The following is an 18257-nucleotide window of genomic DNA, read 5'->3' on the forward strand; positions in this document are numbered from 1 at the left end:
GAGGAAGTGAAGGAAGACCAAAATTAGGCCCAGATTTGCAAAACTGTGCACACGTGTGTGTCTCAGCATAAGCTGTACACACGTTTCCAAATGTCATCTGTGGTCTCAGGTTCAGGTTCAAGTTCAAGTTCAGGTGTGTCGCAGCCTAAGTCTTGGGTGAGCTTTTTTTTTTTTCTTTCTTTCTTTCTTTCTTTCTTTCTTTCTTTTTTCCTTTTCTTTCCCTTTCTTCAGTACTGGGACCTTCAAAGCTCATTTCAAAATGAAAGATCAGGTGTTCCCTTCCTGCCTTGTATTTCTGGAGTAGAACTCCTCGAATACAGAGGAGAAGGCTAATGAACACTCAGCCGTGTTTGCATTCCTGTCTATCATGAAAATGTATTCTCTGCTACAGAACTAACACACTTTGCAATCGGAAATATTTGTGGCTGTCAGTGCTGGGGTGTAAGAGCATCACTAATTACTCCCCTAATTTACAACTGATATTTTCAAAGAATGCAGGATCAAGAGTCATCATCATAAATTTTAGCTTTGAGAGCTAGAAAAAGTTATTTTTATATATGTATTTATTTTTACGTAGTGAAAATGAGCTTATTTTTCCAGTGGTAAATAACTGGGGTGAATAAATACTCACAGGTTCATGCATCTGTTAACAAAGGAAACTGACTGAATATCAGTATGTACACAACACGCATACCGAGTGAAGATGGGAAAGGAGATACTGTGAAGACCACAGTATGCTGAAGCAAACTACCACACAGCTCAACAAGGTATTTCCTTAGTTTTAATGGAGAAAAATACTGCGTGAATATTAAGGACGCTTTCCAAACTACTCCCTGGAAGTGAAATAATTTTGATAATCTTAGGCACAACATAGAGAAGGAAGGATAAGGCCAAGACTTGGAGACGATGGCTCTCCCCCGGCAGCTCTTTCCCCCTCCCCCTGTGCAAATTCTCTTGGATTAAAATGGCAGAGGGAGGCGGGGAGTGGCTGGGGACAGTTTGGCTGATACGAGATAACCGCTGTTAGTCAAATGGCACTTTTAATTGCTCGGGCCAATTAAAAAAAAAAAAAACTAACTTGCTACAGAAGTTAATTTGAATGAAAATAGCAGACACACCCCACAAGCTGCTTTCCATGACCGTGCATTGTGCTGCCTCAGCCTGATGCACGGTTCGAGTCGCAAATAACAGCGTGCGGTCTGGATATACTTTGGTTGCCCATTTTAGCTACGGCGGGGCTGGATGTCCCGTTTTCCCCCCACGCCGTGCGGGTTTTCCCGACAGGAGCCTCGTGTGCCGAGGGAAGGGAACGCGGTGCCGCTGCCGCTTTTGTTCCCCGCCTCGCCCCGCTGCCGGGTCACGCCGGGGAAGGCAGCGAGCGTGGGACGCGGCCGCCCCGCCGGGAGGGCTCGGTGCCGGCTCCGCCTCCGGGGCCGCGTGGGGAGCCGGGCGCGCCGCCGGGAATGCGGGGCGCGGGAGCTGTTGCGCGGCCGGGCCCTCGGCGGGGACCCCGGCTCGGCACAGGAGGCCAAGGGGGAGCCGCGGAGTTACTTGAGGGGACCTGGGGCGGCGCCCGGGGCGATGGCGGCCCCTGGGCACCGTGCGGGACCCGCGGCGGGCGGCTCTGCCCCGGGGGCAGCTGGCAGCGCCCTGCTGATGGGGCGGCACCGCGGACCCGTCCGTGCGGTGCCGCTTCCCGGCTGGCTGCTGCCGCTCCCCCGCTCTCTCCGACCCCGGCGCTGTCCCGCACTCTCGGCGCCGCTTCGGTCGGGCCGCCCCCCCGCTCTCCTCAGGCCACTTCTGGCCGCCGGGACCCCCATCCCCTGGTAGGACTCTCGCCATTGCTGCCGGCGGGAGCCGTCCCGAACGGAGCAAGCACAGACCCCCCGACCCTGCCGGGCTCAGCTTTCCCGCGGGCCGCTGAGCTTTGTATGGAATCCCATTCAAACCACACCGTAACCTTCCGCCACGGGGTAGGCGGGCGGGGGGGGGGGGGAAAGTAGTCCCTCGCCACGTTCCTCCCGGCTCCGGGCTCCCGGCGGGGCGACGGAACCGGGGCCGAGCCGGGGGAGCGGCCAGGGAGGGGCTCCCCGGCGGGGGGTCCGGCCCCGCCTCCCGCCCGCTCGGCTCGGAGCAGAGGAGCGCGGAGCAGAGGTATCGCTGGGCGGAGAGATCGCGGAGCCCGCACACACACCGCCCGCGGTCCGCCTCCACCGCGCCCAGCGAACGGAAGCGCCGGGCCGCCGCGATGGACAGGCGGCGCCGACCAATCGGCGGGCGGGATGGCCTCCCAAAATGTAGGTTTGGCCAATGGGAAGGGGCAGGAGCGGGGGGAGGCGGGGCTGGCCGCGGGCAGCAGCGCAGGTTGAGCGGAGTCCCAGCGCAGGGCTGGGATGAGCCTCAAAGTTCGGGGCGATCGCGGTGGGGGATGTAGCAGCGCCGCCACCGCCGCGCACCGGCCCGGCCCGCCCCGGCTCCCGCCCGCCCTTGGCGCCTCCCACAGCCCCCCCCTCCCCCCCCCCCGCAGTTTTTAAACTCTGATCTTCTCCCCCCACCCCTTCCCTTCTTCTCCACACCCCCCCTCCCCTTCCTCCCCTAAATGCCAGCCATGATCGAGAAGGGCCCGGAGGTCTCGGGGAAACGGCGGGGCAGGAACCAGAACGCCTCCGGGGCGAATAATAACAACAACGGCGGCAGCAAAAGTTTATCCGCCGCCCCTAACGGCAACAGCAGCGTGAACTCCTGGGAGGAGGGGAGCTCGGGGTCGTCCAGCGATGAGGAGCACGGTGAGGAGCGGGTGCGGGGTGCGATTTTTTGGGGGCGGGGGGGGAGTTCCAGGGGCCGCTCGGGCCCACGCGGGTAACGCTTCTCCCTCTGCCTCCCTCAGCTGGCGGCGGAATGAGGGTCGGGCCGCAGTACCAGGCGGTGGTCCCTGATTTCGACCCTGGTAAGTCTTTATTATGTTTTAAGGGGGGCAAATCCTCCCCCTCATCCAGCGCTTTGGACCCCTCCCGATGTGCGGGGGTACTTCCCCCCCCCCACCCCCCGGGTTCCGCTTATCGGGTCCAAAAATAATCTCCCTTTAATTCCACTCTCAAACACCCAGAGCAAGAACAAGGACCCCCCCTCCCTCCCCCCTTCCCCAGCGCACACGGTTGATAAAAGAAGTCTCGATGCTTTCCAGAGGGCGCTTTGCAGGCAGGGAGGAACAGGGAAGCTGGCAGGGCTGGAGGAGGCAGGAGATGGCAGTTGGGTGGGTTTTTTTTCTTCTTCTTCTTCTTTCTGTCTTTCTTTTTCCTTTTTTTTTTTTTTCTTTTGTTCTTTTTTTTTTTAAAATTTATTTTTCTTTCTTTTTTTGTTTGTTCCACCCTCTCATGAACTCGTGTTTCTGTGGTCTCAGTGATAGGGGTGGAACTAGAAGACATCAAGTTATAATTATAATCTTTTTCGAAGGTATTTAGAAGTGACTTAGGTCTGTATTTTAATTTTCTCTCTTCCTAAGAAGCTGGTTACCTGTGTCCTCCAAAAACAACAACAAAAAAATGGTTTCACGTTCCAGCTATTCTGCTGCGGTCGGTTCTTTGTAAGCTAATTTAAAGTGGTATGGAAGCAAATTTTGAGCAAACAAAGGAATTGGGGCTGTGCTGAAAGGCAGGTGCTGGAAGCACGGTAGTACTGATGTATCTCCGTGTACAGAAAGACACAGGCTGTTGACCTCTTTAGTTTGAAATCTAAGCTTTTTTTTTTTTTTTTTTTTTTTTAATTGTTCCTTTGTAAGTGGAGGTTGTAGCTAGTGAAATCCCTCCTTCTGCCCGGAGATCCTAGCGTTTGGAGTTGTCCCTTTGCCCAGCCCAAACTTAATTGAATCCTCTGCACCTCTTGCACTAAAACAAAAAGAATGGAGTGGAAAGCCACAGTGTCTCCTTATCGAATAATCCTGAGAGTTACTATTGTGTGGACTCAGGAAAAAGATTTATCATGTGTCCGCCTCAGACCGTGTACTAATGTTGGATGCCTTTTTTATTATTAAATATATATGTCTGTTCGTAACTGTTAAGATCTTAGGGTGGGGGGAGGGCAAAAAGGATTTTTTTTTTAAGTTCAGTAATACTTATATTCATTTACAGAATAATTTTTCCCCACTCCTTCCCCCCCTTCGTTTTCTTGGCAAAATAAGATCCAAGGGAGGTTCATTTCTTGGTTGACCAGGAGGAAAAAGGGGGTGGACATCGGAGAGGAGGAGGAGAAGGGAGGGGGAGGAAGGGGGAGCTGTGAGCTAGGCAGCAGTTGACACTGGTTTTCAATCTGTAGGTCAAACGCAGCATTTCTGTAGCACACAACGTGCATCCCACTGACTTATCAGCCACATATCACAATACTTAGGCTTTATGGTCACCCTGGTGAATTATGTTCTTTTGAGCAATTCATTTCTCTAATAATAGGTGGAGGGGGGAAAAATATTGTGAGCTGCTTCCTCAGTGTTTTGTACTCAGATGTACATTGTTCTGCTTTAAACTTACAGACATACAGTGACCTGTACAGAGCTTATTGCTTTCTGTGCTGTGTGGAGTGGAAGGGAGGGGGAAGTGTGTGATCTGAAGAAACAAATTTTTTTCTGAGTAATCTGCACCCTAACACGGGATCAGCAGGTGATTGTGTTTGAGTACACAGTGTAATACAGCAAGCTCATAGTAGGTTCACCCAAAGTAAATTATCAGTCTTCTCATGACCTGAGTGAACATCAGATCCACCTTTACTGGCCTCTGGGTTTTTTTTTTTTTTTTTTCTTTTTTTTTTCTTTTTGTTTCTGAAAAGTAAACCTTTTAGTTAAGAAGTTTGGGGTAAACTTTTTTTCTGCTTGTGTATGGCAGAGTTGTTTCCTGTCTTGTGGAATTACCCAGGAATCGTTTTGCAATGCCACGTTGTTGCCTGAATTTTGTCATCTCTTCTTGGTCCTGAAGGCTAAAAGCTACATTTAGTTCATTTGTTATGTCTCTTTTGTTTCCCTCTTTAAGAAAGAAAACCCTAAATAAGCCTAACTTGGTGCACTAAGACCTTTTGGCTAAAACTGTTTAGTTGTCCTGTCTCGCTGGTAATGTCAAAAGTTAAATCCATGAAATAGTGTTATCAGAGTGCACAGATGCTGTGTCTGTTTCTCACTAAAAGTTTTAGTGACTGGTTAAACAAAAGGTCCTAAAGCTTGAAAGTTGTTTTTTGTTGAGTTGTGGAGGCTTTCACCTTCAGGTTGAAAAGGCTGGGAAAATGCAGAGTGCTTGTGCTGCTCTGACTGTGTCTGAGGGGAAAATAACACAGACCAGGCCTTGTGTGTATTTCTTTTTTTTTTTAAACTTAATGTTCAGTTATACCTCGGGTTTGGCTGAAGTATATCTGTAACTTTATTCTTACATCAGCATTTTACGTGGCAGTTCCTCTGTCCCCATGCAGAGGGGCAGAGAAAGTATTTCATTTTGTTTCACTTCTCAGCCACATGCGAGCTGCTGCAAAGAGTAGTGAAATTAGGAAAGGTTTGAAAGGTCTGAAATCCTTTTCTGTGGAGCTGCAGGAGAAAAGAGTGGTAAAACGAGGCAGTGGTGGGATGTTAATCAGGGTATCATGAGTTAAATAGTCAGAGAAGAGCAAAAAACTATTGCATGGTATGGCCTGTAAGTGAAGAGAGTGCTCTCAGTGGTGCCTAAGTTTAGGAAGTGAAGGGACTTCATCTTTTTGTTAGCATGGAGAAGGCTGGAAAGTTCATGTCTCTCCCTTGCCTTACCAGAGTATGAGGAAAAGGGTTAAGGTTTGTGCTGCTTTGTTTTTCCTTCATCCTTGAAAGAAATTGACAGTTCCACAAACCAGTAAACATCCAAGTTCACATTCTGAATTAAAATACCTTGGTGTAAGTTTATAATATTCCTTGTAGCTAAAACTTGCTGTGGCAGCGGCCAAGGAAAGGCCTGATGTGATTCTTTGACTGTAAAAATGTTTGTGGCTGGAATCCTCTGTAGGAGGTGGTTCTTACAGCTCCTTTATTAAGTCTCTTTACAGTGGCAAGGCCAATTCCATGTGCTGGCAGAGCCTGTAGGTTCTTTGCTAAAGTTAATGTTGCCATTCTTTTTACCTATCCCAGTCTTCCCATGTTTTAGGAAAGTATGTTCTCACTACGTTGATCCTGCTTCTTTTATTTTCTCAAAAACTTACAGCTTTGATATTATTGTCACAGTACTTACACCTTTATTGTCATTTGTATAATAAGAGTAGCTGTACAGTAAAGGCAAAGCTTTTGCAGAGGCATTGTGTGCATTAAACAAGCCAGTTCAACTTGAGAAAAGAACAGGCAAAACTTCTTGGGCTGAAAATCCCATGCCAGAGCTCACTAGACTCAGTAAAACTTGCACTTCAGCTATGCTTCACTGTTTGGCCTTGAGTTCACAGGTGTGATGTGAAAAATTGCTATTGTGTCTGCTATTTCTTCTCTTATTAGAGCTCAGAATCAATTACTTGCCATCCCAAAATTCTGTGTGTTAAACAAAGGCTGATATTGGTAGGTCAGCATTTCTTGTGAGTTCTGAAACAGACACGGAAGATTTTGAAGAGGCAAACTATTATGGTTCTTTTAATCCATACAAATGAAACCCACATGTCCTGTTAATGGAAGAACTCAGTGGAAGGAAACATTGCATATCCTAAAGCTAAATAAAAATCTTTCGTATGGGGAAGCACTGATATTGTACTTGACTGTTTTATTTGTTGCTTATTAATTTATGCTATTTGAACACTGAAAATAGGAGGAAGAAAACATTAGTGAGCACTTTAACACAGCCAGTGAATTTCACTAATGATTAAAGCTTCCATAATTTTCAGGAGTGTTAAATAACTCTCTGAAGAGAATAGTTACACCCAAATTTTGACTTGTATTGAAGGCAGACAAACTTTATTTTTTTTTTGTCCTTTGTAGCATTACAACTTTAGATTTCGTTATTTGCTGCAATGGCAGTAAAAATACAAGCCACATCTTGTATCTTTGGACATTGGTTGTGTTGGTCATCTTTGGAAAGCAGCTTCTGGGGCTCTTTCCAGTAGAAATGGATGAGGAAAAGCAGGTTTGACTCAACAGCGTCTTGTGTAAATGCAAATTTGGGATGTATGTCATCTGTGAGACTTCAATCCCTTGCTTGCAGTGTTGCTGTCTTCCCAGGTTTTTGCTTTTGTACTGTAACAGGAAAAGTAAAAATGGTGAAAGGAAATCTACCTGTAGTGCTTTCACCCCTTGGTTCAGAAAACCTTATGGGAAGGTGCTCACTGCCAGAATGTCACTAATCCTTGAGGAGCTTGTTTTCTGGTCCACACTGGTAGCTGCACTCTGCCTGCCCCTGCACAGACTGTTGGTATTTCCAGGCCGTCTTTCGTGACCAAGACTCTGTTGTTTCAGCATTGCCAAAAAATGAAGGGGTAAAAAAAGAAAAGAAACCAACAACTCTTTTCACTATAGCGAGAAACCTTGTCAATGTAGTTGTATCTAAGAAGAGTTAAAAAAAACCCCAAAAAAACCAGCCAAGGTAGTCACTGCTGTCTCTTCTTTGGAGTGCGTGATCGCTGTGTGGAAGTGGTGGCATGACCATGTCCTGGAGGGAAGAAGCTAATACATCCATCCAACTCTGGCTGTTAAAATGTGCCTACTCTGCCTATTTAGGTTCAAAGGTTGAAAGTTTAATATTGAGACAGCCCCTAGGTGTCTGATTCCCCTAGAACTGTCATATTTCTCTGGTGGTTGTAAAGGCCATGTTTTATTAGGTTGTATCATCAGCTCCTTCATGGGGTTCTGGGCAGAGGCACCTATTGACCTACACAATCAGGACTGTAACCTTTTAACAAGAGGTTATTACAAGCTCCCTTACGACTTAAACTTGACAAGTCCAACTCCCAGCCTGTTCTTTCTGGTTCTTTCTTTGCAGCTAGTCCTGTGCCTCCCAGTCCTAATAGCTCGCAAGTAGTCTGAGTACACATTGAGTGTAGAGAAAATGGTGTTTTGCTGAATGGCCTCATTAGAAAAGGGATGAGGAAAAAAAAGTGCTTTTTAGGTGAGACTTTGGGATCTCCATCTATGCAACTGGAAATTTCAAAACCAAACTTCTGAAACTGGAAATACTGGTATCCTGGAAAGCTATCTCATCTCTTCAAATGACTATGCCTTAAACTCAACAGGCAGGAACTCACTTAGCTCAACAGTTCCTTTGGAAAAGAAGGAAGAGTTGAGAGGGTGTTTGATCTAATCAGAAATACCAAACCATAATGTACTAATGCCCAGGGTGTTTGGACTGACAGAGGCTGTCTGGTGTCTTGGTAAACCACACACACCTTGGGTTTTTCACTGTTGTTTGAGGAGATGTACATTGTGTCCAACAATAGTGTGTTTTCAGAATTAGATGGTGGAAAATTTGGGTACTACAGGTTTTCTCTTAAACTCTAGTGGGAGAAGAGGAGCTTTACCCCCTAGCTGTAGTCTGCTCAGTGCCATACTTCCTCATAGGCTATATTTACCTTGCCCTCCTTCTCAGAGGTCACAGCCTCTGTGAATGTGCTGTAGTGCAGACCAGATGAGAAGATCCTCCACCTCCAGCTGCTCCACCAGAAACTGTTGCCAAAGCCTTGGGTTTTTGTTTCAGTACTGTGGGAATTTAGATACAGTCAAAAGGGTCAGGATGATGTCCAGCAGCTCTGGGGAAGGGGGAGGGTGACTCCTGCCATCTCCTTACCGGGCTGGCAGCTGTGCTGGTGTGTAGGTGAATCTGTCTCACCTTTTTCTGTCGGTATGTACTGCTGGTCCAATATCTAGGGCAGGAAAGGCTGCAGTCCTGCTACTACAGAGTGCAGCTGACTTGTAGATGCTGACACTTTAGCTCATCTTGCTTTTTTAAAATCCATCCTGGAGAAAAAGGTGAGTAGTGCTCAAGTTGGAAACTTTGTTATCCATATCTCTGGCACCTCAGCAGGAGTACAGCTGTTGATTTGGTGCCATATCTTTTTTTCACCTGTGGGCTGCTTGCCTGAGGGGAGGCCGTTTTTGAGCCTACATTGCTCAGTAGTCAGTTTTCACCCAGCCTGTTCACTCGTCCTGTGAAGGGGTGCAGAGGCTCTAGTGGTGAGCACAGCTCCCACTCAAACATGTTTCAAGGCATGGCTTTGGAGCTTTCTCATTATTCAAGCAGCACCAAGAACATCCTTCTCAAACCTTAATGCTGTTGTAAACAAACAAATCTCAGGGTAGCCAAAGCCTGTGGCTTCCTTCCCTGCCTGGCACATGCGGTGTTTGTATGTGGAGGTAATAGCTGTCTCATGTACTGACAAATGTATTAATGGCTGGACTGGAATTAATACTAGGTAGAGTGACTGCTTTGTTCTTCATAGCTGGTTCCTGCTGCTTAATGAGGTGCTCTTAAAACTCTTGTTTTCAGTCCTAGTTAGGTCTGTGACTTAGCCAAGTGAAGGCTTAGAGCTCCCTGTGATTAGTCATTATAATTAGCTCGGAAATCTTTGCCTCTGTGATCAAGGCGCACTGTATAATGCGGCTTATGGTGGGCTCTAGCCCTGTCACATACCTTCGGAGTAGTATGGATGACAGTGCTCTGCTGGACATATGTATGTATTTAACTGTGTTGTAACTTCAGTATGCAATTCCTTAATATGTGCCAGGAAGGTAAATCTGGAGTAACTGCCTCCTCAGAAGCTTGTGGTTAGTGCTAGTCCCTGATTTCCTCAGACAGAGCAATTTCTGGTTGTGGCCAAGGTTTGCCTTACCCATGCCAAGTGTAAGGTAAGATTGAGACATGGTGACTAGTAGCTGAGTATAGAGAGCAAATAAAAAAGAAAACTTTGAGGTAGTTAGAATATGCCCCTTTGCTAAGAAGTCTGTACCTCTTTCTGTTCTGGGTGACCTTGTCTTTTGAGGCTTAGACTTGGCTCTATACCAAGATGAGCAATCCCATGTTAGGTGTTTAAACTTGAAAGAGCAGTTTGAAATTCAGTTCTTGAAAATACAGAGTTGATTTGTAAGCTAAACTTGATCTTAAAAAGCATTTTTTAAGGAATGCTTGATTAGGTGTCTCTTTCTTTAAAAATTTTCAAGCCTTTAATTTATCGTTCCATATGAAAGTTTTGATGACATTGTGCTTTGTGAAAGTGCAAGAGGATGTGTTCAGCCTTAGTGAAGGTGGTGAAAGTTTCTCCAGCATACTGGAGAATTGGGCTGCTTTTGTGCTCCTCGCATTATTTTGACATGCAACTGGTTGTGATGAGCACTGGCTTTAAGTATTGCAGGTCAAACTCAATAAATTTTCTGTACTTCCCATGTAAGGTTTTGAGATGAAACCAGAGAGTTTAACCTACCTTTTCCAGTATCTTCAAAAATTCAGCTTTATGCAGCAGCTTGCTCTTTGAACTTCATAAAGGAAGTATTGGTAAATGTTGCCTCTCTGGGGGGAGGAGGCTGCAGTAGTGTGATAAAATTGTAAAAATCCCTTCTCGTGAGACAATTCTAGTCTATTCTCCTGTCAGCCGTGTCCCTCTATCGTGCAGATATGCCATGGGGACATCAGTAGGGTCTCGTAGGTACTCTGTGTGTGTGTCTGGAAAAATATCCCCCTGCCCTTTTAGGGGTAGGAGTTTAAGGTTGTGAGTTTTTGTCCATAAAGTTATTTGATCTTTCTTGCCCCTTCCCCTAGCTCTGTGTTCTTCACCTGGATGGATTTCAAATATTAACCTGAGAGAGCTTGCTTTTGCAGTGCAGTTGTCTAATTAGGGGAGTCTAGCTACGTGGCTGTCTATTGCAGCTTTTCAGTTCTGCTCTCTCTAGGTATCTGGGATAACCTGCCATGATAGCTTGTGCGTGTACTTCTAGGTGACTGGATGTTTTATCAGGTTGGGCTACAGTTCACAGAGAGACTTTGATTTGAAAATTTGGTATTGCACATAATTACTAGTGTACATGACCTTGAATTGGTGTCCTTCCAGACTTTGTAGCCCTAATGTGAAAGCACAACATAACAAATGTGTAATCGTAGTTGTGGCTTCTAGGTTCTGAAATCCCTAGGGAATATGTATTAACAAGGCTTGCATGCAGGGTACAATGCCTGCTGGTCCCTGGAGAGGGTACAGAGAGATTGTAGTTCTGCATGGGGCTTGGGGATGGATAAAGACTAAGAAAAACCTCTGTTGAGTAGGAAATCACCTTCTGTCTGGAAGAACTGAATTGACGGGACTGGGAAAATCTGGTCTACATAACAGCATTGTTTTTGAAGCAATTCTTTACATGCAGCTTGCATTGAAATGCAAGGAGTTTTATTTTCTCTTCCCTCTGACTTCCAACCTTCTTTGAGTGTCTAAACTTATCCCCTTTTCTCATCAGTAACACTGCCTTGAGTTTTTGCCCTGGGTAAGTGGTGACAGGGGGGATTTTTCTCTTCCCACCCTGTGTTGAGAGCCCACTGCCCCATGTAGCAGATACACTTGGCTGGAGTTGTGCATAGTTCTGCATTTAGGTTGCTAACAGCTGTGTGAGAAGCTAAAAGTGTCACATCTGTAACCCAAGCTTTTTTGTTCTAAAGAATGTAAAATGATCAGTGACACCAATGTGCACATCTATTCCTTTGGCTGACATCTCTCCATCCTTAGGAGGAAGCTGGTGTAGGTGCTTCTGGGAGGAGTAAAGGACTGTGAAGGCAGGCAGGCATACCAGGTGTAGCATTTGTACTTTCTCGGTATTGTTTTCTGTCTGGGAATCTTAAAGATGTCCCTCCTGGGACCCTTGTGCTGATTTGTGCAGCTGCTACCACACTGTTCATGACAGTAGCCATGGGAACACAAGTAGGATGATACAAGTTTAAAACTCTAACTTGTTGCTAGGCAGACCCAGCTCAATGTGTGGATTAAGTAGTCTTAACAAAAACAAAAAACCCCACTCCAGATATTCTGCCACTTCTCTGGAGGAAGACAGCTGGGCTGACCCCTAACTCTGGGTCTTTCTTTAGGCTGGCAGAATGAAACCAGCCCCAGAAGAGTCCCCTGTCTCCAGCCAACCTTGGGGGAAACCCCTCTTGTACATCTGAGTCATGAGTAGGTGGTGGCTGGGGGGGTGACAGTTTTAACAGGTAGGTTTTGACACAACCTTTGTAAAAAACCCAAGTGCTGTGAAGTAAAGCCATGTGCCTCCCAATGCAAAACCATTGTGCCACTCAGTCTAAAAGTTTGTCTGCATTAAAATAGGTACTGCTACAAGTGACATACACTCTAAACAAAGGTCACGGGCCTAAAATATCACAAGATCACTTTTAAACTCTGTCTGTAAAAATTAAAATTACGACTAAGGCAGGGTAAACACCTTCAAAAATTGCACTGCTTTTGCACACTATTCGTGTAGGTGCTCTGTGTGCTGCATGAGCTGGTGTAGACCTTTTACTTGTTGATAAGTTGTTCTGTCCCAAGCTTGTGTTTTGGCATTTTATGTTCAAGAGACGAGGGCAGCCTGTTCCCTCGTGTTATTTTTGTTGTCAGTGTCTGACAAAGGATGTGTGGCACATTATGGGGGCCCAAAGGGAACTGGAGACCCAAACTTTCAGGGAGCGGTGGCCCCTGTATGCTACTTGAAGGCTGAGCTGCAGCATGTCTTTGTCCCTGCAGCTGTTGGCTTCCTGTATCACAGCAGTAATTAGTTATGCTCTGGCCACTGGTTTAAATGGATCTTTTTTATTTTACAAACATTCGCTCTGCAGTAACTGTCATTCCTGTTGGAATAAGGCCATTTATAGAGATGCTCCCAATTACCACCTGCTCTTTTTCTTTCTTAGCAAAATACACTCTTACCTAATTTAACCTCCCACAGCAATTGCTTTGAAGTTGTTTTCTCTTTGCATCTTGGCTCACTGCTATACCTTTTTCCTCTGACCACCCTAACAAACTGCAGTTGTCCTTGTTTGTCCTTCCATAAATTACCTGCTTCTGGGGAAAAAGCCTTGCTTGTTTTGCCCCAAACATTTTTGTAGTCAACTCTTGTAAAAAAAGATTTTTCCTTTAGTACGTCTCAGCCCTTTTTTTTTGTTTGTTTCCTGAGTGCTATTTGTGGTTCTCCAACTTTCATTAGTGTTTTAGTACAGTTTATAGATTTTGTCCACCCTCTTATCAACCCAGCCCTGCTTGGATTTCTGTGCTCTTCCCTGTGCTTCTCAGTCCTCTTTCTTAGTACTTTGTTCATCCAGGAGATACACCCATGTCTGAGCTTCATTGTAGTTGTGTTGTTCCAAGTTCCCTTTCAGGCTGGAAGAAAGTGGTCATGATTTTTAGTTTGTTACAATTTTGCTCTGTAAGAGGGGGAAATATACCAGAAGTCTGTCCCCTAACGTTTTGCACAACTTGCATGCCTCTCTGGACATGGTACCTGCCTGCTTTTCAAGCATTTGTGTAGCAGTGACGTTTTTGCCTTTTCTGGCTCCTTAAGTCTTTTGTTTCATCACTGAAGAATTTTTGCCTCGGCTTCTTCTGTGGAAGCCACTTGTTTCTGTAGGAACAAATGCTCCCCCCCATTTAGCTGGTGGAGTATCTGTCTCTTTGGCCAGTGCTGTTGCTCTTCTGAACTGTTGCTGCTGTGAGCAAACAGGTGTGTGAGAAAGGTGAGAGAGCTGGTCTTTCCTTCAGCCAGGGCTGCCCTGGGAACTGGCTGAGTGCTTGTCTGGAACCTTTAGCTGGCCCCTGTCTGCTGGGTACTGAGGCTGAATTGCTGAGAGTAGCTCTGAAGCCTGTCCTGTGAATCTGGAGAGAGGGGAGGTCTTCTTGCCTGTTTTGTGAGTAAAGCAAACCTGGAGGTTTCAGGCTGACTCAAATCTGCAAACAGTGAGGACAAGCAAGAGCTTTTCTCTTTGCTGTAGTCTCAGCCTCGGGCTCATCATTGCTGAGGGGAGGCTGGGATGGTACAGCTGGATCTCATCTGAAGTTCTCATCACCTCTCTTCTCCTGTTTGGCTTTATGCAAGTATCAAATAACCTGGGAGGGAGACCTGCTGGTGGGAACTTGGTGGTGGAAGGATGATTTTTCAGAGCTGACCTCTGGATTTCATCCCAAGAGCTGAGTTGCTTGGCAGATCATTTCTTCCTGTGTGTACTGGCTCTGGGAAGTGGGTCTGCTCTCTGGGAAACTGCTGCATTGTGCTCTAGCTCTCTCTATATTTTGGGTGGGTTTTTAGTTCTCTTGGTTTGGTTTTTAAGATGATTCTCCCCCAAGATTTGTCTGGGATTGTGAGTGCATGGGATCAGTTTCTTTTCTTGGGCGATTTCGGGTGATACAGCAAGCTGTCCTCTGCACACAAGTCAGGTGCAGTCCTTGTGGTGCAAACAGGGCAGGCACATATGCAGCCATTCTGCCAGCAGGCTGAAAATTGGCAAGGGTTTAGCGGTGGATTTGTAGATTTGGGTGAAATATTACTTTTTCTACTGGAGCAGATGCAAAGATGATTTGAGTTGGGAGGTGTTGCAGTTTTGGAGGTCTGGTGCAGCTAGTGATTGGGGAACATCCATGTACTGGAGCAGAATGGAGATAGCAATCTGAGACTGGCCACTACTGATTTGAAAGGATGGATGTGGATTGAGAAGACATTCATAAATGCTGAAGCTGTTTAAAGTGTATGTGAGAGTAGTTATGTTAGGCAGATTCATGTTGTTCATTGTACTCATCTTGCTGAAGTTATTTGCAAGGATGGAGGAAAAATAAAGACAGAACTTCTTGAACTCCTAATAATATTTTTACAGATCATAAAAGCAAATAAAATGAGCTTTTGGAGAGTTAGGCTTGGATGCAGTCCTTGTTGCTCAGACACTTGCTGGGAAGGGGACTGTTTGATGCCCTCTTACCTGAGTCCTTGTGAAAGAGGCTCTGGGAGCCTACACTGGGATCCTCTTGGAACCAGCCATCTCCAGCTCAGTTTGGTGGAATGCTGTCCTGTCTGGTTACTGCTCCCTCTGCTGTGGCTGCTGTGTTGCCCACAGCAGTACCTTTATAGCAGCAGCCCCATCCTTTTGTTTCAGCTGAGAGAAGGAAACCACTGGGTGCAGCAGCTTTGCTTGTGAAATTATTTCAGTCTCTGCTGGGCATGGGGGTAGGAGGAGATGTGATGGGGTTTCTGAGAGAGGTGGGTAGGAGAAGTCATTTGTATATTAATACAGGCAGTGGATTTAATTCATGCAGCCAGGACTGGGACAAAGCTTAGAGCAGGTGCACACCCAGAGCTTGCCTGTGTTGGATAGATGCCTGCTGAAATGTTTATCAAACTTGAGAATAAAAGGAAAAAGGTTGTATTTAACCTTTTTTTGATGATGCATTTTAAAAATAGCTTACATTTCTAAAGTCAGCAGCAGTTACAACCAGGGTTTGAAAAATGGACTTGGCACTTGTAAGGCACAGTGGGAAACACCTGTGCTGCAATACGCCCTGCAGCAGGAAGGGCTGCCAGGGTCGGGTGCTGCTGCTTACCCTGGTGCTTGTTGGCTCTTGGAGCAGAGTTCTCCTGGTGTGCTAGGACTGCCTTTGCACTCTCTCTGCTGCTCTGTTCTTAGTCATTCATCAGGAGACATAATTTGGCCTGATATCTGTATTTCAGTGCTGTAAAAGTGATTCTTAGCCTCTGGAGTAGAAAAGAATGAATCTAGTTACTCTTAGCTCAGTTTTACCCCGGTAAAACTATGCCATGCATTTGAGGCACTGGAGCTGCATCCAAACTAAGGAAGACACTACTGCACTAATGTGCTAATTTTATACTCTTACTTGGCAGGTTGCCTTTGTAATCAAAGGGCTGGAAATTTTTCAGTTTGAACAAAATGTTCTAAGTAGCTCTAGGTGGAAACAGATTTGATATGGGATACTGCCTTCAAAAGAAATCCATCTTTCCATATCTTTCTGGGCATAATAGTTCTAACTAAAATTCTCTTTTGTGACTAAGTGAAGCTGTGGCCAAGATCTGAGTAAGGCTTACCTGTGAAGTTTCCTTTGCAGAGGTGTATTTCATCAGTCTCTGCATCTCATGGGAATGGAGGGAAGGGGGTGTTTTCAGGAAGTACCTGGAAACTTTAGGAATGACAGTTGTAATGAATTTCAGCAAAACAATTCTGTTGCATGTCATTTTCTCCCCATTTGATTAATAACTATTGTATGGGCTTGGTGGAGAACTTAGTCAAAATACAGAAGCATTTTTAAACAAGTTTGAAAGAGAATGTCCTGGTGAGTTGTATAGTACCTGACACATAGAGATCATGCAGCAGGGAGTAAATACCTGATTCTCATCAATAGTGTAAAAGTAATTAAAAGTATCTTTTAATGTCCTTGGGTTTTTTGCCCTTTGTTTTAGGGAATCAGTGAGCACTGACTGGAGAACATGTGTATCCAGATTTACTTTTTGCAACAAAAATGTACACAGGAACAGAAAAATCACAAAGCAGTCACAAATTTCTAAAGTGGTTTGAAATGAAATTAACTCAAAGGCCATGTTTATGTTAGTGGAAAGCTTAAAACAAATGGCAGAATTGCTTTCAGGCTGTATGAAACATGTTTTTCTGTTGCCTTCAATTTTTATTTTTTTTAAAAATAACTTCCAGTGTTCATGCATCTAATAGAGAAATTTCAATACGCTATTTTCTAATGAGCCTAAAATTTCTCCTCTTGCAATACTGTAATGAGAGCTGACTCCTAAACGTCATTGCTTTGAGTTTGAGATGAAACGAGACTCTGTGTGCCATATGTTAAAAGGACAAGCTGACTTGACAACAGAAATGTGTTTTATCTTGTGCATTTTGGCAAGATTTTGTAGTCCCGGAGGGCAGCTGTAGGGAGAGAGAAATCGGTGAGGATTCAAGAATGATGTGAGAAGGACTTGTGAGGTCAGCAGAGCTGGAAACTTAAGTGCCTAAGATGGGAGGTGGGCAATAGAAAAAAGGAAGAAAGCCAAGATCAGCTCGAAAGTGACACTGGGCAAAATATTAATTTTTTAAAAATTCATATTTTTAGTGTCCTCTTCTGAAGATACTTGTCTATTCTTTCTGTTGTTTTGTGATTTGATAGATTAAACACAGTTTTCAGTTCAGGTGAGTGCAAATCCACTCTCCTTAACTTTGGAGAATGTGGTGTGGAGTTGAATTCCTGACACTGGAAGACAGCCAGGGATGTTGGGGTGGTGCTTAGAAGGGAAGCTACATCCGTGACAGTCTTGAACTAGCCAAAGGCTGCTGTGTCTGATGGCCTGACACCTCCATGTTGAGCTGAGCTGCTTCTGTCTGCAGCAGCTCTTCTTGTCTGTGTTAGAGGCTTACATACGTGGCTGGGTACTGCTCTGGCATCCTGAGCAAATAGGCAGCTTGCCTGGTGATAGGAGAGCCAGAGTAGGCCTGTTCTTTCTCTCTCGTCCCAGGCAAGGAGACCTGTGGCTTTCTCTGCTCTCATGCCCTCTGCCAGACCTGCAGCTGCTTGGGCCATTCAGGTGGAGGTCTTCTTTGCTGTGACTTCTGTTTTACCCTTTCCAGAAACAGTGTGCATAGAAGTTGAGGACTTACATAGCGGGGTACATGTTGTGTTTGGCACCTGCTGTTGTTGCTGTCACTTGTGATTGCCTGTGGTCAGCAAAGTGTGGTGTGCTCCACAGCATTATTTACGTGGCCCTGCTGTGCTGGCTTGGTCACCATGGAGCTCATGACTTGATTGCTATAACCTGTGATGAAGGTGTGTGGGGGATTGCAGCTGTGTGTTTCTGCTGTCCTGCCGGTATATTTTACTCTCCTGCTGGTTGTCCCGCCTGTCCTTTGAAGCCAGGTAACATCTCTTTGTACTGCTGTCAGGTCATGGGGACCTCCTGTATGATTGCCTGGATTGTGGCGAGCTGCTGGAAGTGTGAGTGAGCCAAATGAACTGTTGGCTCTGGGGAATGTGCCCGAGCCAGATGCAGGGAGAGCCAAACGCTGTAAGTCACTGCAGGCCAGCTCTTGGCATGACATTTAGCTGAGTAAAGTTGCAGGACATGTGCTTTGCAGGCTTTAGAGTCTGGATTCAGCTCTGAGTGGATCTTCTGAAGTCTTGTTACTTCTGTTCAGGCTTGAGTTATACAGTAGAGGTCCTTTTCTTCCACTTCTGTGTTTTAATCCATGTAAGTTCTTGGCTAAATACTTGTTTGGGTTAAGGAGCCCTTACAGCTTTCTCTCTTTCTACCTCTAACCTTCCTTCCTTAAAGACACCTT

General features: G+C 45.7%; 1 protein-coding gene across 2 annotated transcripts in view; it reads left to right on the forward strand.

Annotated features, from left to right (window-relative positions):
- The first annotated feature begins 2233 nt into the window (after positions 1–2233).
- Positions 2234–18257, forward strand: part of RCOR1 (REST corepressor 1) — an 83001-nt gene continuing 66977 nt past the window's right edge. The window contains exons 1-3 of one of the 2 annotated variants that reach the window (XM_066188841.1): positions 2234–2297; positions 2607–2786; positions 2888–2947. In XM_066188841.1, the coding sequence (XP_066044938.1) occupies positions 2249–2297; positions 2607–2786; positions 2888–2947 (289 nt within the window). In that variant the 5' untranslated portion in view covers positions 2234–2248. Of the gene's footprint in view, positions 2298–2381; positions 2787–2887; positions 2948–18257 lie in introns of those variants that run through there. The other variant, XM_066188842.1, reaches the window with a different exon arrangement.

This window comes from Chamaea fasciata, unplaced genomic scaffold, assembly GCF_029207755.1.
Source record: "Chamaea fasciata isolate MVZ Bird 193981 ecotype frontalis unplaced genomic scaffold, bChaFas1.0.hap1 SCAF_7, whole genome shotgun sequence".
Classification (NCBI taxonomy): Eukaryota; Metazoa; Chordata; class Aves; order Passeriformes; family Sylviidae; genus Chamaea; species Chamaea fasciata.